Genomic DNA, 26,280 nt, shown 5'->3' with positions numbered 1-26,280 from the left:
TGTAAACACACATTCTGAAGATGTTATTTATAGACATTTTAGATGTGGTAAGGTCAAAGGATATACTCTTTTCACTCTTTTGTTTTTCTGTAGTTCACAAATTCTCCATAGTAAGTAGGTTTCATATCTGGAATAAGTAAAAGAGCTAAGCAAAGCCCCAAAGGATCTCGTTTAGCCCCAACGTAGAGAATTCCAGATACGATAACAAACTGAACTGAGAAAAACTCACTGGCCACGGGCCAGACTATTCATGCCACTGTACTATAAAAAACTCACTGGCCACAGGCCAGACTATTCATGCCACCATACTACAAAATCTTCTGTCCTTCTACTTCTGACTGACAGGGTTACTTAAAAACCCACAAGGTTCCCATGACACAGACATCCAGCCCCTAGTGGAGACTGTGGGTTATTTTATTTTTTTTTGACAGGCAGAGTGGACAGTGAGAGAGAGACAGAAAGAAAGGTCTTCCTTTACTGTTGGTTCACCCTCCAATGGCCGCCAAGGTCAGCGCGCTGCAGCTGGCACATCGTGCTGATCCAAACCCAGGAGCCAGGTGCTTCTCCTGGTCTCCCATGCGGGTGCAGGGCCCAAGCACTTGGGCCATCTTCCACTGCACTCCCTGGCCACAGCAGAGAGCTGGCCTGGAAGAGGGGCAACTGGGACAGAATCCGGCGCCCTGACTGGGACTAGAACCCGGTGTGCCGGCGCCACAGGCGGAGGATTAGCCTACTGAGCCACGGTGCCGGCCAACTGTGGGTTATTTTTAAGCAAGTCATTTATAAGTATGGGGGTTATTTATTTATACAAAGTTTAACTCTGTGCCACAGTAAAAAAATTAATTGGTTTTAAGAAAAAAGGTGCCAGACAACTATTTTATTTTTGCTGAGTCATCCATTCCTAAATTACACCCGATGATCTCATATCAAGAACACTCCTTTAAGACTTCTTATCTAAAGTAGGTATGAGCTAGTGTAACTGAAGTGATTGTTTCTAAAAGAGAAAAACAGAGGATGGTTCAGATACCAGGTTTCATTTTTACCCACGTCACACCCAGTGCACGCCCGTCCGGGGAGGAGGGGAGGTGGGGAGGTGGAGAGCAGAGAGCAGGGTGAGGCTCTCCCGGGCTGAAGTCCAGGCTGCTGAGTGCAAGTCCACAGCCCTGGGCCCTGAGCTGAGCACGCTACTCAAGCGGATCATCAGAAGGGATACATCTCTTCTTTATACTAAACCTGCTTTGCTTACTTTGGATTACTGCATTTAAGTTAGGTAAACATGAAAACTGCTCATAAACAGAAAGACAAGCGTCAGCGTGGAGCTGGTGCTGCACGCCAGTGAGGCCCTGGGTCCTCCCAGGGCTGCACACACCTCCTGTGTCCCTGAGCTCTCTGAGCTGGAATACGACCTCCTGCAGTCCTGCAGGGCACTGCTATGGTGCTACAGCTCAGAGAAACGGTTTCACGGACTTCTGCCACTGCAGAGTATTTTGTTTCAGGTTCACAGCTAATATACAGGGCCAACCTCTTAACAATCACCCATGGAATGGTATCTGTAGGATAATTCTTAAGTTTATGATCCTAAGAACTTCTGCAAGACTGTCTGGTCTCACACAAGATGTCTGTATATGTAAAAACCAGTTTTTCATAAACCTGGAGACTTGAAGTATCTAATCACCAAATCATTTAAACCTAAAAAGGCCTAGAAAAACCGTCCCTAGCCACCAGACTTGCATCATTCCTGTTCTAGGTGCCAGGACCTAGCACCACTTTGTGCCTCAGGTTGATACCTCAAGAGAGATCCAGTGTGCCAGCCGCCCCTCCCCTCTGGAAGAGGGGTGACTGCTCTCTCGCCTCAAATGGTTAACTTCTCATCCTGCTCTACTTGACAGGCCTTCTAACTGGGCTGACCTGTTCTCAACCCATGGTAGGACTGGGTCACTCAAACTAACAGTTTTCACAAAAGAGTAAACTTTAGGCTCAAATACTCATTATTACTACTCACTGCCATGTGTTATTGTTTAAGTTCAGGGACAGGGTTAAGTTTTACTACAGTGGTCACTTTTTTATTAGCTTTTGATTCTAGAGAACAGGATTGGCCCTGAGTTAATCTGAGTTAATAACATGGGAATTGAATGTAAGCTGGGTTTTTGCAAAGCTGAAGAATTATTTGCAGATCTGAGACTTGCCACAATTCTAGGGCCAAAGTGAATGATGACAACCAATCTATGCCTTCCATTTTCATTTATACCTAACTCCTTTGACTGCGGGGATCACACTCCACTTACCATGATCCACAAGGAGGCAAGCACCGGCTTCCATGCTGGTGACCATCTTACATGACGAACTTAACCAGGGAGTGCCCCACCGGGCCCCACCAGTGGTGCTCACACAAGGTTTAATGCAAATATGGAGTAATCTTAGTCCCTAATCCAGTACTTTGATCTACACATTTCCTGGGGGGAAGCATTCAACAGCAAGCTTTCCTTCCTGGGTTCACCTGAATCCTGTCCCATAGGTGTGGTGGAATGAGAAGGCCATGCCAAGATGGCCTCTGGAAACAGAGTCTGCCTGGCAACAGGCTGTGACTGGATGGCTTCAGAAACTGCCTGGCAACAGGGCATAGACCGCCCCTTGACTGGATTGGCTGCCTTGGCTATATAAGCTGCTGTAGCAACTGAAATAAACGAGTCTGTGGGCTGCTTGCCTCAGGCCTGCTTTCACGGACTGCCTGGGTCTGTGTGATGACTCTGCACCTCTTGCCCTCACCACGCTCCTCCTCCCAGAAACGAATCCACAGCAACACATGGGGTCTCAGCTGGAGTTATTTCATGGTATAATTGACTGGTGACACCTCTGTTGAACTTTTTTTTGTAAGAATACACTCTTCCAAGTTTTCTGGCACAGAACTCTGGATCCCAGCTGTAGCTCTGAATTAGTGACTCAACACACTCAGAGCTCTGAGAAAAGCTATGCTCACTCCTGTGGCTGCACCATCAGGGTCACCTTTGTGTAGAAGGGAGACAGCTTTGGAACAAATCATCAACCAAAATTTTCATAAGGCATTAAGTCTGCCCTCCACCTGTCTGACACCAGAACACAATGGCTGCCCCCAGCCACCGACTGAATGTTAGCCATCAGGTAAAAACTACGAGAAACAAGATACAGACCTGGTTTTTGGTATGAAGCCTCCCTAAAAACCAACCAATCAACAAAGTGAATGAACATATTACCTGGATATTTCACTGTAACTTCTCTGATATATTAATTCTCTACACCCATTTATTTTTCTCACCTGGGTTTCACATCTGTTGGGATTTCTTTCTTAACATTTAAGAGCTTTTTGCTTTTTTGCTTCACTTGAGACATTTCGCTTTCATGTTTTTCAGGCATGGCTTGTTTTCCCTTTTGCTTTTCTGTATCCTGTAAAAAACATACACTTAATTGCTGAGAAGGAATAACAAAAATGGCTGAAATTGGTCTCATTTGAAGATGCACACAACTTAACAAATATATTCACCTTAACGTGCGAAAACCACAAACTCCTTTCTTCAATTTTACCTTTACTATGGCTCTTTTAATTTTTTAGCTGCCCTCAAGTTATTATGATTATGTTTATAATCAGTTATAAAGAATGTCATTTCAATTTACACCCATATGCTGACCGTGGAGCCGTGGCAGCAGCAAACTGGTAGCTTCTGAGGGGCCGGTGCTGTGGCATAGCAGGTGAAGACGCTGTCTGTGATGCCAGCCCCTTTATGTGCACCAGTTCGAGTTCTGGCTGCTCGCCTTCTGTTCCAGCTCCCTAATAACGGTCTGGGAAAAGCAGCGGAAGATGGCCCAAGTGTTTGGACCCCTGTCTCCCAGCTTCAGCCTGGCCCAGCCCCAGCCCCAGCTATTGTGGCCATCTGGGGAGTGACCCAGCAGATGGAAGATCTCTCTCTCTGTAACTCTGACATTCAAATAAACAAATCTTAACAACTCGTAGCTTCTTAAGCACTGAGGAAGTAAAATCTTGCTTCGCTGAACTTTTCTAAGTTAAACACTTCCCCCATTGGGCCCAATTCTGCAACAAATCTCAGGAGGTGGGGCTTAGTTATTCATTCACTTTTTCAACATTTATTGATCATTCGCTGGGTGCCAGGCAGTGGAGTTACCACGAGGGCCCTGGCTGCTCTCCCAAGGACTGTGAAGCCCAGCAGGAGGGAGAACACATAACACTTAAGGATCAACCTTGGGTATAGAAATAGTCGCTGGAGCCCAGAGGAGCGGTCTTGCCTGGCTCACTGCCAGCCATGCCCAAACAGCATCTTACAGCTGTGCTGCTGTTTAGCTGCTGCTGCTGGTCCAGCACTAGGTTAGTACAGAACCTGAGGGTGAGCTGACAGTGTGGTGGCACTGAGTATGGTGTCAGGGGGCCTCTGCTGAACAGGGTATATATTCACTCAGGAGTGGCTCAACCTGCCCGGGCAGCTGCCTGTGGGCTATGCACAAGACCAACCTGGTTCTTCTCCACTCACAGTCTGGGAAGCACTGGTGCTGATGGAAGTAGAGAGAGAGAGGAGAAGGACATACTCTGCAAGGGGGGTGGCCGTGGGCGTCAGGGCTTCCACGCGTGGTGAATTCCTGTCTACCCAACAGCTGTGCAGCCTCACAGTTTGCTGTTATTAATAGAGCAAGTCAGGTCCATCTATTGAATTATCTAGAGTAAATCACCAGATCATACACCTCTTGAGACCACTAAGAGTTTTTATGAAGAATCTTCTCAATGCTTAGCCCACCAGGTGATCTGTAGACCAAGAGTCCTTTGAGGACAAGCCATAGCCTTTCTACTGCTGTCACCCAAGCACCCTGCACAAGGCCTGGCACTCAGGTGCTTACCTGTTGCTACAACAGGGCTGGCAAAGACACACAAGAGAAAATGAGGGGCTGGAACTGTGGTGCAGCAGGTTAAGCTGCTGCCTGCAACACCAGCATCCTGTATTGGAGCATGGGTTTGAATCCCAGCTGCTCTTTCAATCCATCTTGCTGCTAACATGCCTGGGAAAAAGCAGTGGAAGATGGCCCAACTGCTCGGGCCCCTGCCACCCATATGGGAGACCCAGATGGAGTTCCAGGCTCCAGGCTTTGGTAGGACCCAGCCCAGTCACTGTGGCCATCTGGGGAGTGAACCAGCAGGTGGAAGACCTCCCCCCCCCCCCTTCAAATAAGTAAATCTTAAAAAAAAAAAAAAGAAACTAAACTGTGGAGTTTGCAATCTAGTTGCCGGGCAGGGGGTGGGGGTGGGTGGGTACGGAATGCACCTAACTGGGCAAGTGAGTGCTGTCACAAAGACAAATACACGAGATCTCTTTGCAAGAGTGTGGAGCAGGAGGAATAGGAACTGATCCAGGGGAGAGGGGTAGTGGGCTCAGAGGCCTCACCAAGGTGAGCTTTCAACTGAGCCTGTGAGGCAGCGAACAGCATGCAAGAAAACAGGGGGAACAGCAGGGGACAAAGCAGAGAGGCCGGGAGGATGGAAGGGCCACACAGAGAGCACTGGCCAGGGCGGTCAGCCAGAGGGGCCGGGAGGAATGAGGTGGGGCAGGAAGGTGGGAAGGGACGCCAAGTGCAGCTGCGAAGGAAGCCTGTGCTGAAAAGGCTTCCCTGACGCTTGGTCCCGGAGCTCGCGCCGTGGGACGCCCCTCGACGCCCCTCGACGCTGAGCAGCGTTCTGCTTCTCCAGGGTGATCTGCTCAAACAGAGCCGGGACTGCAGCCCTAGTTTCCAAGTGAACCACAGGAGGCCCAGTGCCAGGCCAACTGCCAGGGGGTGGGGGCGGCTGACGTGAAAAGTAACTCACACACAGATTTTATTTAAAAAGTAATGTCTGTAGATAATGTTGAATATCTTTAAGAAATTGTTCTTTGGGTCACCAGACTAAAAGTGAAATTCTGGTCTCCAACATTAAAGGCTACATCAGGATCATTTAACATTTGAAATACAGGGGCTGGCGCTGTGGCTCACTAGGTTAATCCTCTGCCTGCGGCGCCGGCATCCCATATGGGCTCTGGGTTCTAGTCCCGGTTGCTCCTCTTCCAGTCCAGCTCTCTGCTGTGGCCCGGGAAGGCAGTGGAGGATGGCCCAAGCGCTTGGGCCCCTGTACCCGTGTGGGAGACCAGGAAGAAGCACCTGGTTCCTGGCTTTGGATCAGTGCAGTGCCGGCCATAGCGGCCATTTGGAGAGTGAACCAACGGAAGGAAGACCTTTCTCTCTCTCACTGTCTATTACTCTACCTGTCAAATAAATAAAAAATAATTTGAAATACAGTTATCTGAAGACAGGTGAAGGAGAATGCCACCGTGTCTCCTGCACTCCATTTATAACTCACGCTCTTGTACACGCAGCAGAGCCTCACCCCCAGCTCTCACGCCCGCCATGCACCAGGCACTTTGCAGTATCACTGCTGATGCTCACAGCTCCCTGTGAGCTGGGCCTCAGAGGGGTAGGGCAGCTTTCTCCAGGTGCTGCTGTGTCCTGGGGCACGCGGGGCTCTGGATTCCTGGTCACCACTACAGACAGGAGTCCTGCCCTGGGCCACACACTCTCTCCAGGACAGGGAGTGAGCAGTCACCAAAGCCCTGCGTGACAGGACGAACCTAGCATGATTAAATGGTACGGTTCCTCCTCATCCTCGCCCAGTGATTCAAATCTGAAACAGACATCCTGAGGCAGAGCGCCTGCCATTCCAGACAGTCCTTAGCAGCAGTGGGCCCACATTCTAACTACTTTACTGTATTAACGCGCTCCGCAGCGGTCCCCAGGGGCAGCGCGGCCACTGCTCGCCGTGGGGCCTGTCTCTGCAGGGGTGCGGCCCTTCCTGCATGCCCGCGAACAGAACACAGCGGCTGTGCACTCGGACCCAGAGCCCCGAGCTGCAGGCCCATACCTCCTTGAGGAGCGGCTCTGTGTCGGGGTTGGAGGTCTCTGTGGTGGTGGAGGAGCTGTCATCGTCGGCCAGCGAGTCCTTCAGCTCTTCCTCCTGGGGCCTCCCCTTGCCCTTCTTCTCCTTGTCCTCCTGCTTCTTAGGTGGCTTTACCTTGCGCTGCAGAGATCTGCCTTTCCCTGGGGAGGAGAATCAACGTCAGAGAAGCACTGATTTGTCAACAGCAGAGAAAACAAGGCAATTACATGTGTATTTGTTGGACGAGGTGGATCCTTCTGATCCAGAAGGGGTTCTTCTCTTCCTTTGTGTGCAGTTCTCCTCTAATTAAAGCTTTCCAAATCATACTTTGTGATGAGAATTTTATCAACTTTATTGAGGCACAGTTTATGCACCAAAGAATGCATCAACTTTAAGCGTACAGTTCAATGAACATGGTTTGACCAATCTGAGAACACTTTTGTACTCTCCAGAGGATGGTGGAGCTTTTAAAAGCCATTTAAGTGAAAAGCAGAGATCCTCTGACTTGTGTTGGAGATGGGAGCCTGATGGGGACACACACACACTGAGCCACCCTTGTTCCCCTCCTGGGCTGCCAGGGGCCTCAGCAATGGAACCACAATGGCCGGGCCCGAATCCTGGCTCTCCCTTACCGAGCTGCGTGGACTTGGCTTCTCATCTGTGGGTTGGGAAGACAGGACTTGACAGGGCTCAGCACAGTGGCTGGCAGGTGAATACTATGTGATGCCACTCTGCATATGGACAGGTAAAGCGGAGCTACAAAAAGGCCATTATTTCAAAAGATCTGGATGCTACCAAGACAAATGAGAACCAGCTCACAACGTGACTCCCAGGTGGTGTTCTGTGTGCTAGCAACACAGCAGTACGGAGCTTACAGTCTAGGGGCCTGGACAGAGGCAAAGAAATCCCAGCTTTCGGCCCCCCAAAAGGTGCCTGCAAAGCCATCTGAAGAGGCAAGTAGGTTAAAGAGGCAGAAACCGCACAAACCGCATCTTAATCCTTTCTGTGGGTACTGTCATTTTAAATACATCCTTTTGATGAGAGAGACGTAATGCAACTTAAGCCCTGACGTTTCATGCTTTATCCAAAAGAATGCCACTCTCAGTGGGTGCCAGAGATGCAAACTTTTGACATCTAAAACTGTGGTTGGCAAACTATGGCCCCTGGGCCAAACCTGTGGTCTGCAGCCTGCTTTATATGGCTTGTGAGCCAAGAAGGGTTTTTACATTTTTAACTAGTTGAAAAAGCAGGAGTATGTGACAGTCAGTCTGTGGCTCACAAAGGAACAAACATTTACCACCCGGCCCCTTACAGAAAATGTTTGCTGAGCCTGATCCAGAAAAAAACAACAACCAAAAAACCCGCGAAGCTCTGACTGACCAGTTTCCAGGAGTGTCATTTCATCATTTCACTACACGGATTTCAGAAGGTGCTAGATTTGGAATCAGAGCTGAGAAATTAATCTCTAAAATTAGGGGTCTGTGGCAGGCATTCTGTGCAGCAGGCAAGATGCTGCTTGGATGTCCGCATCCGTATCAGAGGGCCTGTGTTCCTGTTTCTCTGCTTTCTCTCCAGCTTCCCGCCAATGTGCACCCCGGGAGGCAGCAGGTGATGGCTCAAGTGCTTGGGCCCCTGCCACCCACGTGGGAGACCTGGATTGCGTTCTGGGCCCCTGGGTTTCGTGTGGCCCAGCCCAGTGTTGTGGGCACTGGAGTGAGCCAGCAAATGGAAGAGCTCTGTCTTTCAAATAAATGAACACAAATTTTAAAATTAGGGTCTTTGTTCTAGAAGACTGGCTAGTGGCTTTAATTATAATAGCCCTTGCCCTATCCTGACGGGCCAGTGGACACACACACCCCCTCCCCCACACAACACACTGCATGGCAGAAGGGAAGGGGATGTCAGAGGTGGCCCTGTGATTTCTCAGATCCTCACAGTTCAAGAGCTCATGCTTACAGGGCCCCGTACTTTCCCACGTGACCAAGAGCCGTATCCAGGCAATCAACTGCTTATCTATAATTACAGAATCTTCTCTTGTTCAGACTCTCGGGGTGAGAGGCAGTAAATCTGCATCAATCACCTATATTTACAATGAACTGAAACTTCCACAATAAATAAGAAAGGCTGGAAATGAAAATTTTAAACTAAAATTAAATTTTGAAGTTATGGATAGACAAACAACAACAACAACAAAACAGTTAAACCAACAATTTAGTTGAAAACGTAGAGAAACCAAGTTTATCCCATGAAAGTGCAGTTTATCCTTTTTACCTCTGAATTCTCATCTTTTATCAACTTCTTACTATGCTGCACGTGGACTTCTGTCTGCAGCACCGTAACAAGTGTCATTCTGAAATGGTTACCCATGACCCCTTCACCTTCACGTTGTACATGACCTTTCTTCTCCTGGACACTGCACCAAGTGCCTGTCCCTGCCCTGCAGGGCGCCAACCTCACTGTCTCCCGATGACAGGACTGCTGGCTTCATCTTTGCTGATGCTCTCTCCCTAGTGACCCACCCTTGGACAGCTCTTGCCCCTTCCTGTTCTCCCCAGGGACTCACTTCAAGTAAATGAACATAAGCAATCAAAACCAAGTTGTCCATATCAGCAAGGTCAATATCCTAAAACCATCTTTTCAATTTTTGGTGTATACTAGTGGTTCTTAGCCAGACACACTTTGGCATAACCTAGGGAGCACTAAAAAAATATTGCTGGGCTTTCTCCTTTCCTCCACCATTGTGGTGGGTGTCCCTGATTCTTCCTCGCCATGTCTTCTCACAAGACCTTCAGAATCAAGAGGTTCCTGGCCAAAACACAAAAACAAAACCGCCCATTCCACAATGGATTCGGATGAAAACTGGTAATAAAATCAGGTATAACTCCAAGAGGAGACACTGGAGAAGAACCAAGCTGAGTCTATAAGGAATTGCACTTGAATGGCGTGCTCATTTCTTCTGTCTCAATGTCACTATTACCACATCAAGCTGAAGATGTCACCATCATCTGGACAGCTGGACATGTTTGATTAGGGCTGTGACCAGTGGGCTGGTTCAGTAATAAATATGTGAGCCCTTTTGAAAAAAAAAAATATTGCTGGGGCGGGCATGTGGCAGAGTGGTTAAGCTGCCACTTGGGATCCCGTAGGGAGTGCCTGGTTTGAGAACTGGCTACTCTGCTTCCAGTCACCCTGGCACAGGAGTGGCAGGTGTGATTTCTTCTGCTGCTTCCATTCCCAGGTTCAGCTGTTGAAGGGAGAGGAGACTGCTTGCTTTTCCAAGAGAACAATCAGAAAAGCTGACTGAGTAGACTGACAGTGAGCCCGCATCTATCTGCACGAAGTCACTTCCCCACAAAGCTGTGCTCAGGGAGTGGGGCTCTGCCTGTGTCTTGCCACTTGGTAGAATAAGGCAACAAGCTGGCTCTCAGGGCATGTTCGTTTCTAAGCGTCTCTCTCCTTCCTCGTGGGCTGGTTTCTTGTAGAAGGACTGGGCTTGACAGAGAAATGCTGCCTTGGTAAGTCAATGGTTCTAAATGCATATTTCTGAAACCCAGAGACAGCATCACTTGGGAACTTGTTACAGATGCAAGTTCTATATGGCCCCATTCCAAATCTCCAGGACAGGACACTCTGGAGGTGGGCACAGCAGCCCTCCAGCACTCCAGGTGACTGTGACACAGGGTCAATGAGAGAATCCAGGCTCAGGTCGTAAGCTCTGTCCAGGTTTGTCAGACACTTGCCTTGGCCACTACTGGTAGTAACGGAGCACCTCATTCATGACCACTACAAGTGTATATCCCCTAGGAATCCCAGAGGAACAGTTTCTGTCTTTCAGAGTAGGATTTGGGAATTCTGGGTCACCTGGAAGAAATCATCTAAACAGTACACTCCCACTGGCAATCCATCAGTAGAATGGACGCTACCTGTCAAACTGCTAATTCTTTTCTCACCCCCACCGCTCTTCCTTAGCGCAAGACTTCATCTGTTGCTTGGCCTACTGCAATGGCTCTCACTTCCTGCTATCCCTTCCTATTCCTCTATCTTCTCCATTGGCAAGAACACTGATTTCCTTCCGAAGCAATTGAAAAGCTTAACAACTTTATTCTGTTTTTCATTTTCTATGAGATAAAGTTCACGTTCCTTCACAATCTGGACCCATTTGTCTTTCTAGCCTTGGCCCCAGTTCTTCAGTGTGCTCTGGCCTTGGCCTACCAGGGAGCTCAGCTTCCTGAGCACAAACACCTGTTCATGCTATCATGTTGTCCTCACTACACAGAGACCAAGGGGCACTGGGCATGGGAATCCAGAATTCAGAAATTCCTTTCCTCCACATCGCTGTCAATACTTAGCTTTTGGCCGGCATCGTGGCTCACTAAGCTAATCCTCCGCCTGCGGCGCCGGCACACCGGGTTCTAGTCCCGGTCGGGGTGCCGGATTCTGTCCCGGTTGCCCCTCTTCCAGGCCAGCTCTACTGTGGCCCGGGAGTGCAGTGGAGGATGGCCCAAGTGCTTGGGCCCTGCACCCCATGGGAGACCAGGAGAAGCACCTAGTTCCTGCCATCAGATCAGCGCGGTGTGCTGGCCGCAGCGGCCATTGGAGGGTGAACCAACGGAAAAATTAAGACCTTTCTCTCTGTCTCTCTCACTGTCCACTCTGCCTGTCAAAAACAAACAAACAAACAAACAACTTAGCTTTTGCCTTCTTAAAAAATTACTTTAATTGACAAGTACTAATTTATATACTGCATATTTTATGGAGCATAAGGAAGTTTTGATTTTTTTACACTGCGGTCTTTCACCTTTTTGATGATAGCCTTTCTAACAGGTTTGAGGTGACACAGGAGCAGAGAGCAGAACGGCAAGTTCCAGAGGAAGGGGGGAGGGGATAAATGGGAAATATGGAGATGTTCAAAGGGCTCAAAGTCTCAGACTGGAGGAATAAGTGGCGACTACAGTAAATAATAATGGATTACATATTTCAAAGTTGCCCAAAGATATTTTGAATGCTCCTATAAAAAATAAATATGCGGGGCGCTGGACATGTTAATTAGCTTAATTATTCCAAATTAGGATGGCACAAGCTGAAGGGAGAAGCGGTGTAGAAAAACACAGAGAGCACATTTCCGCTGAAGTGGCCCAGGGGGAAACACACTGAACACTGTGAACCTGGGGCGACGAGGGAGCCGGGCAGGGCAGCCAGACGCGTCAGGCTCCTACCAGGCTAGGTGACCTGTCCCTGGGGCTACTCACCCACCTGCCTTCCCCACAATCTCCAAGCAGACTCCCGACTGGGGATGCTGGCTTTTCTCCTATAGTCACCCAATCTTGTACGTCTGTCTCCAGGCAAGAAGCTCTTCTGTGACATTTTCCCTATGGTTCCCACTCTCCAAGTTCCCAGCTGGCTGAAATTGCTTGCACGGTCTGAGCAGTTAAGGGCAGGGAGCTGGCCGTAGCCAGCCCTCCACCCTCAGGGCTTGCACAGTGCCCGGCACTCAGGAAGTGCTCAGCAGCACCATCAGTTCTGCGCCTTCCCAACAGTGAAACACACCAACAGCGTGAGCTGCTCTGAGACGTGCTACCCCAAATTCTCATGCTCATCCCATCTCAAGTCTTTCTAAGTAACTCAGTCCATCAATAAGTAGATTAGATTATAACAGCTTTTAGTGGAAGTCTCCTCTAGAATTAGTGGTCAGGGTCAAGGACTGTGGTTTCTGTGAGAGTGCCATCAATCTGTGGCTTTACAGTCCAAATCTCTACCAGTGACAGTCTAATCCCATTTCAGAATTGACACTAAGTGGAGCCCAGTTTTCCCTAATTAAGAGACACAAATCCCTTATTTTTTCAATTAAAAAATGTTTGGGAAAAATATCTGGGTACTTACACTTTTGGGAATATGGGGTGATAAGCACAACTAAAATCCATGGACAAGATATAAAAACAAATATAAGATGACTCTGGGGGTGGGAAGAAGGGGCCAGATGGGGGAGGGACAGTGGGAGCTGAGGAAAGACATGGTGGCCAGGTTCTGTGACTTTTCTCTACAACAGAATACAGGGGATGAGAAATAATCGCTAAATATGAATATAGAAAAACATACCTAGCGTTCGTGTCATCGCAGTCTCAGAAGGAAAGGAAAGAGAGAAGCTGAAAAAGTACTCAGCAAAAACAATGGCTGAAAACATCCTGCATCTGACCAGAGACAAATCCACCGATGAACGAAAAAAGCAAACCTAAACAGAATAAACATGACGGAATCCACACCAAGACATATCTGAATCAAACTTGAGAATCCTAAAAGCAAACAACAGAACTTTGAAGAAATCTGACAGCTCGCCTGTACTGAAACAATAAGAATAACTGATTTCTCACACTTCATGGTGGCTAGCGCCGGCATTTTTCAAGCAAAGAAAACGACTACCATTCTAGAATCCTACACATCCATGAAAACATCCTTCAGGAATATCGTGACACCAGCAGATGAAGGAAAACTTAAGAGAATCAGTGTTCAACAGGAATGGCTAAAAGGAGTTCCCCAAACAGAAAATGATCAAAGGAGGAACCCGAGAGCCTTGGAGAAGAAAAGAGCACACAAAGCAAAAATACGAGTAAACAGAACAGGCTTTCCCTCATGTCTACAGATTTCTCAGTTATGTTTGATGACTGAAGCAAACATTCTAACAGTATCTTGGTTCTAAATGCACTTAGAGAAAATATTTAAGATAATTATGTTATAAATGGGGGGAAGCAAAGAAGCAGAAAGGGAACTAAGGCTCCCACCCTTTACTTGAACTGGTAAAACAATGACCTCAGAAGGCTGATAAATTATGGAACACCGGGGCTGGCACTGTGGCAGGGGGGAAAGCCACTTCCTGCAATGCCAGCATTTCATATGGTGTTGGTTCAAGTCCCGGCTGCTCTACTTCTGATCCAGCTTCCTGCTAATGTGACTGAGAAAGCAGTGGAAGATGGTCTAAGTCCTTGGGCCCCTGTACCCGCATGGGAGACCTGGAAGAAGCTCCTGGCCCCTGGCTCTGGATCAGCCCAGCTCTGGCCAATGTGGCCATTTGGGGAATGACTAAGCAGATGGAAGATCTGTCTGTCTCTTCCTCTCTCTAACTCTGCCTTTCAAATAACTAACTAACTAAATAAATATTTTGAAAAATTATGTAACACCTAGAGCAACCATTGAAAAAGCTATTCAGGGCTGGCACTGTGGCGTAGCAGGTAAAGCTGCCCCCTGCAGTGCTGGCATCCCATATGGGTGCCCGTTCAAGTCCCGGCTGCTCCACTTCTGATCCAGCTCTCTGCTATGGCCTGGGAAAGCAATAGAAGATGGCCCAAGTCCTTGGGTCCCTGCACCTGTGTTGGAGACCTGGAAGAAGCTCCTGGCTTTGGCCGTTGCAGCCAATTGGGGAGTGAACCAGTGGATGGAAGAACTTTTTCTCTCTCTGCCTCTCCTTCTCTCGCTGTGTAACTCTTTCAAATAGATAAGTATTAAAAAAAAAAAAAGCTATACTAAGAAAGATACATACTCAAAAACACTACAGAGAAATCAAACCAGAATTCTGGATAGATACACATAACCTGTCGCTCCCCCTCTTCGTGGAGGAACGACACAGGACCCTGCGCTGTTCTTTTGTCTGCTCGGCCCTCCCTGGGTTTGCTGCTGGTTCTTCCCGGGTTGGCTACCGTCCCTTCCACCTCTGTGGAAGGGCGGTTCCCCCTGCCACTTTCCCCACTTCCGCGGGGGAGCAGCACACCGCCGGCCGGCTCTCTCGGGGGCTGCACAGGTGTTCCTTCAGATAGATGTTCCTGGTGCATGTTGTCTCTCTCCTCCTTTATAGTCCTCTTCCACCAATCCGTGCTCTGCTACCCACACGCCGAGCACGCTGCTCTCCTCCAATCAGGAGCAGGTCCTGCTGTTTATTGGTTGAACTGGAGGCAGCTGTGTAGAAGCTGTTTCCTCCTCTCCCAGCGCCATATTGTGGGAGAGCAGATGCATAGAATAAATCTTAATTCGAGTAACAGTCTAGTCTGAGTTGCTCCCCACAATAACCCACAGGAAGGAGGGAAACAGAGAAAACAGAAATAAAACAACAGATTTAAGTCCTAACACATCAACAATTTCATTAAAAGAAAACTGTCTAATTACACAAAGAAAAAGACTGACTGGCAGACTGAATTAAAAGTATGTATGCTATCTGTAAGAAATGTATGCTACCTATAAGAAACTCACTTCAAATATAATAATATAGACCAGTTGGGAATAAAAAGTACACTGTGAAAACATTAAGTGAAGGAAAACAGGAGAGGCTATATTCATACTAAAGTAAACGTCGAAGGAGAGAACATTACTGGAGATAAAGGAGGAAATGATCTGATAAAACAGTCAGTCCACCAAGGAGACGTAGACATCTTTACATGTATGCACATTTAAAGAGCTGCAAAGTATGTGAATCAGAAGCAGGTTCGAGAGAAGTCCATACTGACAGCTGGAAGTGTCAACACTCTCTTCTAAACAATCAACAACTAGACAGAAAATTAGGAAGCTCATGGAAAAACTCAACATCACCAGCCAACAGCATCTAATAGACCTTTATAAACAATTTGATGCAGAACAGGAGAATATAATTCTTTTCAAGAGCCCATGGTTCATATGTCAAGGTAGACTACAGCCATGTCCATAAAACCAACCTCAACACATCTGAAAGAACTCAAGTCATTCAGAGTGTGGTCTCCAATCATTATAATTTCAAACTAGAAAGCAATTAACAGGGCTGGTGCTGTGGCACAGCAGGTTAATGCCCTGGCCTGAAGTGCTGGCCACCCATATGGGCACCAGTTTGAGACCCCGCTGCTCCACTTCTGATCCAGCCCTCACCCTCGCCCTCTCCCTCTCCCTCCCCCTCCATGTAATTCTGACTTTCAAATAAGTCTTTAAAAAAAAAAAAAAGAAAGAAAGCAATTAACAGAGAGGAAAATCTCCAACCACTTGGAAACTAAGCAATAAACTTCTAAGTAATCCTTGGGTCAAGAGACATAAAAAATAAATATGGAATGGAGTGAAAACTGATTATGAAAAACGGAGCTAAGAGGTAAGTTTACAAAGCATACATTAAATGGGGGGAAGGGGCTGGTGCTGTGGCTGTATAGGCTAAGCCTCTGCCTGTGGCACCATCATCCCAAATGGGCGCCAGTTCATGTCCTGGATGCTCCTCTTCTGATTTGGCTCTCTGCTATGGCCTGGGAAAGTAGTAGAAGATGGCCCAAGTGCTTGGGTCCTTGCACCCATGTAGGAGACCCAGAAGAAGCTCCTGGCTCCTGGCTTCAGATTGGCCCAGCTTTTGCTGTTGTGGCCATCTGGGGAGTGAACCAGTGGATGGAAGACTCTCTCTGTAAATCTGTCTCTCCAGTAAATAAATTAAAAAGGGGGGGAGGGGAAAGAATTTGTCTTATAGCAACAATCTAAGTTCACATCTCAAGAACCTTAGAAAAGAAAAGAAAAATAAACCTAAAAAAAGCAGGAGCAAGGTGCTAATAAAGAGCAGAAAGCAAAGCAACTGAAGCACATAAGCAACAGGGAAAAGTCAATGGAACCTAAGAGCTGTCTCCTTGAACAGGTCAATAAAATTGACAAACCTCTGCAAGACTGACAAAAACCAACAAGACACAACTTACCAGCTTCAGAAATGAAATAGCAGCGTCAGAAATGAAATAACAGACATCAAAAAGATAATGAGGGAATACTACAATCATCTCTGAACACATAAACTTGAGGGCAAGTGTTTGGCCCAGCAGTTAGGATGCCACTTCAGACACCTCAACCCTACATCAGAGCACCCGGGCTCAAACAGCAGCCCTGGCTCTCAATTCCAGCTTCGCAACAATGCAGACCTTTGAAAGCAGCAGGTGATGTTGCCATGTGGGAGACGTGGACTGTGCTCCTGGCTCCTGGCTCTGGTCGAGGCCCAGCATCAGCCATCACAAGCACTAAGAGGGTGAACTAGTGGATGGATGAACTCCCTCTCTTCTGTCTCTCTGCCTCTCAATAAATAAACAAAATCCCAATCATATAAATTTGATAGCTTAGCTGAAACGGACCACTTGCTTGTACAACATAAACTACTGTAACTCACCTAACATGAAGTAAATAATTGTAACAATTACAGAAATTGAGTTTGCAATTAACATTCACTCCCAAAGTGAACTCCCACAGTTCAAACTAAAGGTAATTCAAATGGATCACATGAAAAGACATGTTATAGACTGGGATAAAATACTTGCAAACTACATACCAGACAAAGAAGCAGCATCTAGAATATGCAAACCATTCTCAAAACTCAAACAATTAAAATAACAACTCATCCAATTAGAAAATGGGCGAAAGACAAGAAGAAGACACTTCATGGAAGAAGATACACAGATAGCAAATAAGCACACAAAAGTATGTTCAACATCACACTAGCTGTTAGGGAAACACAAAATAAAACCATAATGAGTTATCAGTACAATCTATCAGAACAATTACGGCAGAAAAAATAATAACACCAACAAATGCTGGCAAGGCTGCGAAGAGGCAGGATCATTTCTGTATTGTTGTTGGGAGAGTACAGTCACTGTGGAAAACATTCTGCCAGCTTCTTAAAAAAAAAAAAAACTACATAGTGGGTGGGTGTTATGTGGTATAGCAGGTTAAGGTGCTGCCTGCAATGCTGCATCCGAAATAAATGCTGATTCAAGTCCCAGTTGCTCCACTTCCAGTCTAGTTCCCTGCTAAAGCCCCTGGGGAAGCAGATGGCTTGGGCCTCTGATACCCACACAGGAGACCCGGATGAAGCTCCTGGCTCTTGGCTTCAGCCCCACCCAGTCCTGGCTGTTGCAGCCATTTGGGAAGTAGATACAGGATTTCTCTCCCCACCCCCCTTCTGTAACTCTGCCTTTCAAATACATACATCTTTAATTAAAAACAGTAACAACAAAAAACTACACAGCAACTATCAGTAAGACCCAACAAATTCACTATTGAGCACTGATCCCAGAGAAACAAAGCCGCATGTTCATATAAAAACCTGTACACAAATATTTATATCATCTTCATAAATAATAGCCCCAAACGGGAAACAATCCAAATGCCCTTCGACAGGGAATGATTAAAAAAAACCACGCTACAGGGGCAAGTGTTTATCCTGGGGGGTAAGATGCCCATGTCCCATGCTGAAGTGCCTGGATTTGGGTTCCAGTCTGGCTCCTGACTCTGAATTCCTATTGGTGTAGACCCTGTGGGAAGCCCTGCTAACTTGAGTAGTTGCACTCCTGCGGCCCATTTAGGAGACTTGGACTGGGTCTCAGCTCCCAGCTTTGGGCCTACCCGGCTGGCTCTGAGTGTTGTGGACACTTGTGGAGTAAACCAGTGGATGGGAGCTCTCTCTGACTCTCAAATAAATAAAAATGAAAACCAAAAAATTCTCCAAACTACATCCACACCATGGACTACTATTTAGCCACAACAAGAAACTGGTGAATCTACAAAGAATTATACTAACACCCCGTCAATTCCAGGGGTATCCCACTGGTCACATTTCACGAGTTGTGGGGTTAGGACCTTAACACAGGGGACACAGACCTGGGGATGACGTTAAACGCAGATTCTGATTCAGTATTCTGGGTTGGAGCCCAACGGTCTCCATTTGCTACCAGCTCCCAGGCGATATCACTATGTTGGTTCCTGGCCCACAGTTCTGGGTAGTAACACAGACACAGTAACTATGTACAAAGGAACTGGGGTTAGCTTTTGAGCAACTGCAAAGGTTCTGCCCAGCCGAAAGCCTACATATAGCTCCCTGACATACTGTTTTAGAACCCCCAGAGCAATGCCCAACTTTTAAGGTACATTTTAAAGACTGGTCTTCTCTATGTGTGCTATATCTTCATTAAAACATTTATTGAAGGAAAAAATATACATTCTGGGCCTCTTCTCTCTTTCTAAGAGCAGTGGGAGAAGGCTAACAAGCAGAGTGGCTGCTCTTGTGAGGCCTATGGCCACAGTTTCCGTGTGGGCCCAACAGTCACCACGAATGGGTTATCTATGCTCCTTCATTAAACAGTTTTAGTAGTTTGCCTTTAGGACCACTACGGAAATTCAAAAGCATTAAAAATAATTACATTCTAAACGAATGAGCCTGAAAACAAAGGAGACCTATTGTACTACTGCGGAGGGCTGTCCCGATTCCCCACTCTCTGTGATAAGAAAGTATGTTTATTTCATTCATGACCTCAAAGTGGAAAAACCATATTCTGTATCTTGGCCTATAAAAAAAGAGGTTTTGGTATTCACTACTTATTACTGTAAAAATTATCCTAAAATTTATGAGCTCTATTAATAATGAGTTACCTAAAAAGGATTTCTGTAGAAGTTAGTGATAGTCAAGATACTTTACCATTCTGTAAAATCTAAATGCATGGAATACAAAGAGGATTCAGTACAGCTAGTCTATATCAGTGGGACTAAGACAGCCTCTAAAAGGGAACTCCTAGATTCTAGGTGGCAAGTTTTCCGACCTCTTAGGTTCTCTGCATGAACCAAAGGCAAACTCCTGGGGAAACCAGAGCAGATAACACACAGGCGTGGCAGTGGGTCATGTGTGGTTACTTTAACTACCACAGAAAGCAGGGAAGAAGTCAAAAAGTTCAGGCCATAGCAGGATAAAAACTGAACCGCAACTGGAGGCCACTAACTGGTTTCGACATTTTGGTTCTAGAAGTTACAATCAGCTCGCCAAGATGACCCGCCTCCTGCTGTTTCTGCCCTTAAGAAATCCTCTCTCCTGGAGTGTGAGCTCAACTCAACATTTCAGGCTGTAACTTCCAAGATCCGGGTGTAAAGGGCAGTGCCTTCCGCCATGCTGGCCTACTTCCTCTCTTGCCCTCTCGCTCACTCTGGTGAAGCCAAATGCTGTGCAGTGAGCTGCTTCTGGTCACAGCAAGGAAGGAACGGGAGCCTTCAGGTCTACTGGGAGCTGTGTTTGGTTCCCATGAAAAACTGAATCCTGTCTGCAGATCCGTCTGCAGGTGAACTCTGAGATGACGTCAGCCCCAGCTAGCACTGCAGCCTTGAGACCAAGACTTCTGGCCCATAGAAACTGTGAGACAGTAATGCTGGTGATTAAGCCACTAGGTTTTGGGGTAATCTGTTATTCTGAAAATTACCTCAGTATGCAGAACTCTAAAGCAGGGGCAGCCATACTGTCTGTCATTCTACCCAACCCTATCTTTACAGCATGAAGGCAGCCATAGTTAATATGTAGAAAATGACCATGGCTGTGTTCCAATAAAATTTTATTTATAGACAGGTGGTGATTCGGCCTATAGTTTGCCAACTCCTACACCAGAGTAAAGCAGAATTTCTATTTTTGAGATAACAGGCAGATGATCTCCAATTTACTAGTTGAAAATGGAAACAGATGTCCAACAAGTTTCTGATATCGACAAGCAATCTACGAGACACCTTTTTGACAAAGGCATACCTCTGTCTGCAAGGGATGTGGAGAAGTCGTCCAACAGTACTGAGACGTAGGAGCCAGAGGACACCTACCAGAGCAGCTCTCACCATGACTGCAATCACGCAGCCCCTTAAGCATGCCTTGGCTTGCCCCTCCCCCGCCACGCGTCCTGACATGGGAACACAGGATTACCTTTACTTTTTGACAGTGGCGACGGCGGCTGCTCTGTAAACACTTCTAGGGGTGGGGAGTCATGGTGGTCGAAGTCTTTGTCCATGGCTTCTATGAGACTGGTGATGTCTGAGTCCTCTGAGCTGTGCCTTGTGCTGCTGGCACGTTCTGGGTGGGAAGGGTGTGCAAGGGGGGCAGGAGACAGCCTCCCGGGCTGGGACTCCTGGTGCTGAGGCACTGGTGGCGGCGGCTGCGAGTGCTGCTCCAGCGGGCTGTGGCTGTGGTGCTGGCTGCCGTGCTGGCTCTGCTTTGCCCCTTTGGACTTCCTGCCTGCTGCGTGTCCCTGGGTTGTTGCATTTGAATCCAAGACCAGGGTGCCTGTTTTGCTTGCAGACTGTGTGGAAGCTGCTTGTGCAGAAGTCCTGCTCGAGGTACTTGAACTGTTTTTGGCTCTGACATTTTCAACGTCAGCTGAGTTCCTACTGCTGTGGCTGTTGTGTGGGTGGACTGATGGGCCACACTGCTTATGACTCCCTGCACTGGGTCGGGATGATGAGCCGCCTGCACCACAGAAACCCCTACTGTGACCAGGGTCACAGCCGAGTGTGTTCAAGCTGAAAAAGGACCAACTGCAGATCAGTAAATAGCAACCTGTAATATCTAGTATTTAAAAAAAACATTATAAACTACTCTGGGAAAAAACCAGCAAGAAATATAGAGCTGATTTCTACAACGTTCTAGGGTCCATTTTCTGATAACTTAGGAGTGAAGTCAGTGTTCAAGAGCACCTTAACCCTCACCAATGTAAGACACTTTATGTGGAACGAGCTCTTAGTAACTGAGGGCTTATAAAGGATTCTATTAAGCAATCTGACTGGAGAATTTCTTCCTCCTGAAAAGTGAATTTATTCTTCCTTATGATGACATCAACCAAGTCTACACGAGTTACAAAACCCCTTGCCAGCACGTGAACCTACTTTCCTTCCGGTGAAATACCGACGATTCTCCTGAGGTCAAATGGCCTTCCCACATCAAAGGGCGGGTTTGAGGCCTCAAAGGAAAGTCGCCTGCGAAAAGGCTCCCAGATTCCTTGAGCTTCCAAGTAGGCTGTTCCAATGACCAAAAGAAACAGTGCACTGCAGGGGACAGAGCTCAGAGTGAGTGCAAGGGACAAAAGTTTGCTGTTAAAAGCAGTTTCTTGGTGAAGTACAACATGAAATTAAAAAAAGAAAGATGTCTATGGTCACTTACAATGCATAAGACAAAAATCAAAGTGCTACGATGAAAGTTTACAAACAGTTTTTACTGAGTGCCCTGTTACACGGAGGTGATGGGGAGGAACTAATTACTTGTACCAGAAGATATACCTGGAAGATAATTTTTCTTCTACCGAAAAGAATTTTGGTTTCAACTTCTTGGGCCAATTCTTTTCTCTTATAGAATGCATGAGATAACTGTGTTAATTAACTCAGGTGAGTATATCTGATTCTCAAAATGTACAAAGATTATCTATCTGTTGGGGCTGGTGCTGTGGTGTTGAGGGTTAGGCCACTGCTTCCAGCGCCAGCATCCTCTATGGGTGCCTTTTCAGTTCTCGGCTGCTCCTCTTCCGATCCAGTTCCCCTCCTAATGGCCTGGGAAAGCACCAAAAGATGGCCCAGGTGTTTGGGCCCCTACCCATGCGGGAGAACCAGATGAAGCTCCTGGCTCTAGTCAGGCCCAGCTTCCACCATTCCAACATTTGGGGAGTGAACTAGCAGATATATATATGTGTATGTATGTGTGTGTGTGTGTATGTGTGTGTGTATATATATATCTGTCACATAAATAAATCTTAAATGATCCCAAGAACTTAAAACACTTTTTTCCTAATCAATTTCATGTTGTTTAGGTACTATTCCAGAAGAGTATACTATTAATTAAGTAAATAATCATCGATGTTCAAAGCATGTAACATTACCTGGTAAATTATCAGGGTTTTTTTCTTAAGAATTTAAAGTGGACTTAATTTGTCTAACATATTTCAAAGGTAAAAGAAACTTCATGTATCATAAATGCCACCCAAGAGGGGTTCAGTTCTAACAATTCCTGCCACTTTATAAGCTTGACAAAGGCACAGAGCTCTATTTTGTTCATAGTGACTGGCACCCAGGGGCACTTTGTTAACAACATCCAGTGACAAATGAAGGCCAACCTGGGAAAAAGGCACAAGTACCTCATTATTCCTGAGATGATGATGTACAGAGCCAGTTCCCAGTTGGGCCTGGGCAGGGCTTCTGCACAGGTTGCTAACATGTGGTATGGAAGGGATGCATTCAATATAAATACAAATTCAGAACCACTGGTTGTTACAAACTTCAGCTCACGAATAACTCTAGAAGCGGTGAAATCAGGAGTAAACCTAAAACAGAATGATGGCAGTAAATTTTAAGAACATACCACAAGGAGCAGATTAAAATGGTATCAGTCCCAATAAGCCTTTGAAATGCAACACAGAATTTGACTATGATGTTTTCAGTCATTTAAGATGAAGAAAGCATTGTCCCATGAGGTTAAGAATGGGAACAACTATATTCTGTGGGTAATTGGAGAAATTACATAGAAAAAGAATAATAACTGACTTTCCATAATTATTAATTCAGAAAGTTGTCTCTCAGTTTCTTCTTCTACCTTCCTTCTTTCTCCATATCTACAACCACATCATTTCCTAGACTTCATTGGCAGTAATGCTGCTTTAAAAAAAAAAATCCTAATCCAAGTGATCTTTGCATTATCTTTTGTACTATCACTTTTGACACAATTATTTTTCTTGTTTGCTGTTTGCACTTTGAAAAAGATACAATATTCCTCACTCTTATCTTTAGGTGTCAAGCATTATTACTATTACATGTAGTAATATCATCACTTAAGTAAACATTGAAGATTAAAAAAATATTCAGTTAAGGGGCAGAGGTTATATTTTATTACATAAACTTTATTACTTAACAGGTTATCAATTTTTAAAATATGCTACAACTATTACTGATACAGGGATTAACACTGTTTTTTGACCAAAATATTATATACTGTTATGCTGAATAACCTGGAAAACCAGTATTGGTGGGTATAAATCCCTGTTTATTGCTGCAATAATATGAATTTATGCCAACAACTTAATAGAAAATAATTTTGAAATTTGTTCTAAGATTATCTCATTCACTTTGGAAATAGAAGAAGTTTTATAACTTTGAAAACAAATACATAAAGAAAACCCGAGGCAGAGATTAAATGTGAAAAAAATCAAATTTGTGGATAATGACTTTTTTTTTTGATAAACTTCTGCTCAGAATCTGAACAACCCAAGTACACACAGTGGAGAAGTCAATGATTCATTACACCTTATAATCAAGTACTTACAGTATGATTATGTCTCTAGAGGCATTAGCACTTAGTGCAAACTCTTGACAATTCACAACTTTGAAGCCATATCCTTCACAGGAATAGCCACTGATTTCAATGGCTTCTATGTGGATTTGAAGCTGTCCTGTATTCTCTACTTTAAATGTCCTTTTCAATGTGAAGTTTGGTTCTCTTAGTTTTAAACCTAAAGAGAAACATCAGGAGTGAGGGTCAAGCTTCCTTCCCATCCTGCGCTCCTGGTCCAACTGGTAAGTGCCTTAGCCACGAAGGACCCCGTGCCAGAGATCACGAACCACCCCACCCCCAGAGAGACGGGCTACCACTCAGGCTCCACAAGTACTTTACTTTGATATGTCATTTGCAATGGCAAACATTTTATTATGCTTTACTTTTCATACCTAGAATAAATTAATTATGGTGTACAGTGATTATTGATATATTTTTTAAAGACTTATTTATCTGAAAGGCAAAGTGACAGTGAGACAGAAAGGGAGAAACTGCTGGGTGACTCCCCAGATGCTTCCAAATAGCCCGGGTTGGGCCATCATCTGCTGCCTCCCAAGGTGCACTAGCAGGAAGCTGGACTGGGTAGCCAGGACTCAAATTAGCACTCTGATATGGGATGCAGGCATCCGAAGTGAGCTTAACCCACTGTGCCTCAATGCCTATCCCAGTACTTTCAATCTTGTAAGATATAGATAGGGGCTGGTGCTGGGCCACAGCAGGCAAAACTGCCATCTGTGGTACCAGCATCCCATATAGGCACCAATTCAAGACCCGGCTGCTCCACTTACAATCCAGCTCTCTCTTATGGCCTGGGAAGGCAGTGGAAGATGGCCCAAGTGCTTGGGCCCCTGCACCCGCATGGGAGGCCCAGAGGCTGCTACTGGCTTTGGATCAGCACAGCTCTGGCTGTTGTGGCCATTTGGGGAGTGAACTCTGTAATTCCGCCTTTCAAATAAATAAATAAATCTTTGAAAAAAAATTACAAAAAATAAAAAAAAGATCCAAAGCAACCCTGAACACAAGATGTGGTATTTCCCCAAAATCTTAAGCACTCTTCACTAATGCTTAAGGTGTGCATATATAGATATTCTGTCTTTTAGAAATATTTGAAAGCAAATACTGAAATTTGTGCCACTGGAATTGTTAGAAATACTCACTATCTGTACAATCTTTTAACAATGCTTCTGTGATTTTGAACCGCAGGGAACTTCCAGGACCTGGAAGCTTGCCTGCCACCCTCAAATTTTCAGTTGTTCCTTGCCCTTGGACCATCACGGCATCCAGCACAGTCAGGTTATTCCTACGCAAGAACAAGAATTACAGATTTTCCTCCCAGTAAATCTGCAACATCTTTTAATCTGTAATTTCTACTGTTATTTTATAAATCATCACACAGAACGAATGCACTGAATTTTACTGTTATATTTGCAAATTCATCTTGAAACTAATCAAGGACTTTTGTTATATTATAAAAATCAACTCTTAGCTCTATCTCAGAACTTACCTGACTATGATTAGTGAGGAAACAGTTCTGTTATAAACTGGGGTAAACTTTACTTTGACAGATTTCTTTTCTCCAGGTTTTAAAATCAGGTTTAAAATTAAATGACGAGAGAGGCCCTCTGTGAATCCCGTTGAACTTTGCAGTGGATGAGCCTTGAATCATTGGATGGACAAACAGGTGTCATTAATATATTCTCTGGAAAAATGGTTTTTCCTTTATCACATGTAGCACCCAGTAGAATTTCTCAAGTTGATTGAATATGCAAACAACTTTATTTTTCATGTTTTACACACTGAATATCTGCAATGAGAGAGCTGAAAAAAACCGCTAACGAGGCTTCTTGTTCTACAAAACGGGGCTTTGTTCTCACATCACCAAAGCCCACATTGTTTGTACAAGGCATTTGTTTTGTACACAGATCTTTGCATTTTTAACCTTCAGAAACTTAAAAATATCACACACATATAGAAATGGACACAAGCCCAAGATAAATCGCCCAATACTTTTTGCACAACACGAATGTTCACACAACCAACAGCAGGACCCTGGGGTCCTCCTGAGGCTGCTTCGATCACTGCTGTCTACTCCCCGCCACAGGGAAGCACCTGGGGTGACTTCCAGCTGTAGCACACTTCCATCGCAAAATCGCTGCCATTCCTAGCAGTACCTTCTTAAGTTTTATTTTGAAAACTACACACATGATACTGTTTTACCAACAATTTAACGTTTGAAGCATAGCTTAGTTGCTGGTTCACTACCCAG

The 26,280-nt window shown here is 45.7% G+C and overlaps 1 protein-coding gene and 1 pseudogene across 3 annotated transcripts in view; one reads left to right on the top strand and one right to left on the bottom strand.

Moving 5' to 3' along the window:
- Nucleotides 1-26,280, bottom strand: part of TMEM131 (transmembrane protein 131) — a 169,090-nt gene that overhangs the window by 9,153 nt on the left and 133,657 nt on the right. For all 3 annotated transcript variants that reach the window (XM_017339810.3, XM_002710001.5, XM_051835664.2), the window contains exons 26-33: nucleotides 25,519-25,670; nucleotides 25,172-25,314; nucleotides 24,006-24,192; nucleotides 22,825-23,010; nucleotides 21,587-21,745; nucleotides 20,631-21,223; nucleotides 6,926-7,101; nucleotides 3,293-3,420 (exon numbers count right to left, since the gene is read on the bottom strand). In XM_017339810.3, coding sequence (XP_017195299.2) covers nucleotides 3,293-3,420; nucleotides 6,926-7,101; nucleotides 20,631-21,223; nucleotides 21,587-21,745; nucleotides 22,825-23,010; nucleotides 24,006-24,192; nucleotides 25,172-25,314; nucleotides 25,519-25,670 — 1,724 coding nt within the window. The remainder of the gene's footprint in view (nucleotides 1-3,292; nucleotides 3,421-6,925; nucleotides 7,102-20,630; nucleotides 21,224-21,586; nucleotides 21,746-22,824; nucleotides 23,011-24,005; nucleotides 24,193-25,171; nucleotides 25,315-25,518; nucleotides 25,671-26,280) is intronic.
- On the top strand, nucleotides 9,688-10,030 carry LOC108176062 (large ribosomal subunit protein eL39-like; annotated as a pseudogene).

This window comes from Oryctolagus cuniculus, chromosome 2 (assembly GCF_964237555.1).
Source record: "Oryctolagus cuniculus chromosome 2, mOryCun1.1, whole genome shotgun sequence".
Lineage (NCBI taxonomy): Eukaryota > Metazoa > Chordata > Mammalia > Lagomorpha > Leporidae > Oryctolagus > Oryctolagus cuniculus.
The sequence above is the reverse complement of the archived record's forward strand: the minus strand, read 5'-3'. Positions and strand labels throughout refer to the sequence as shown.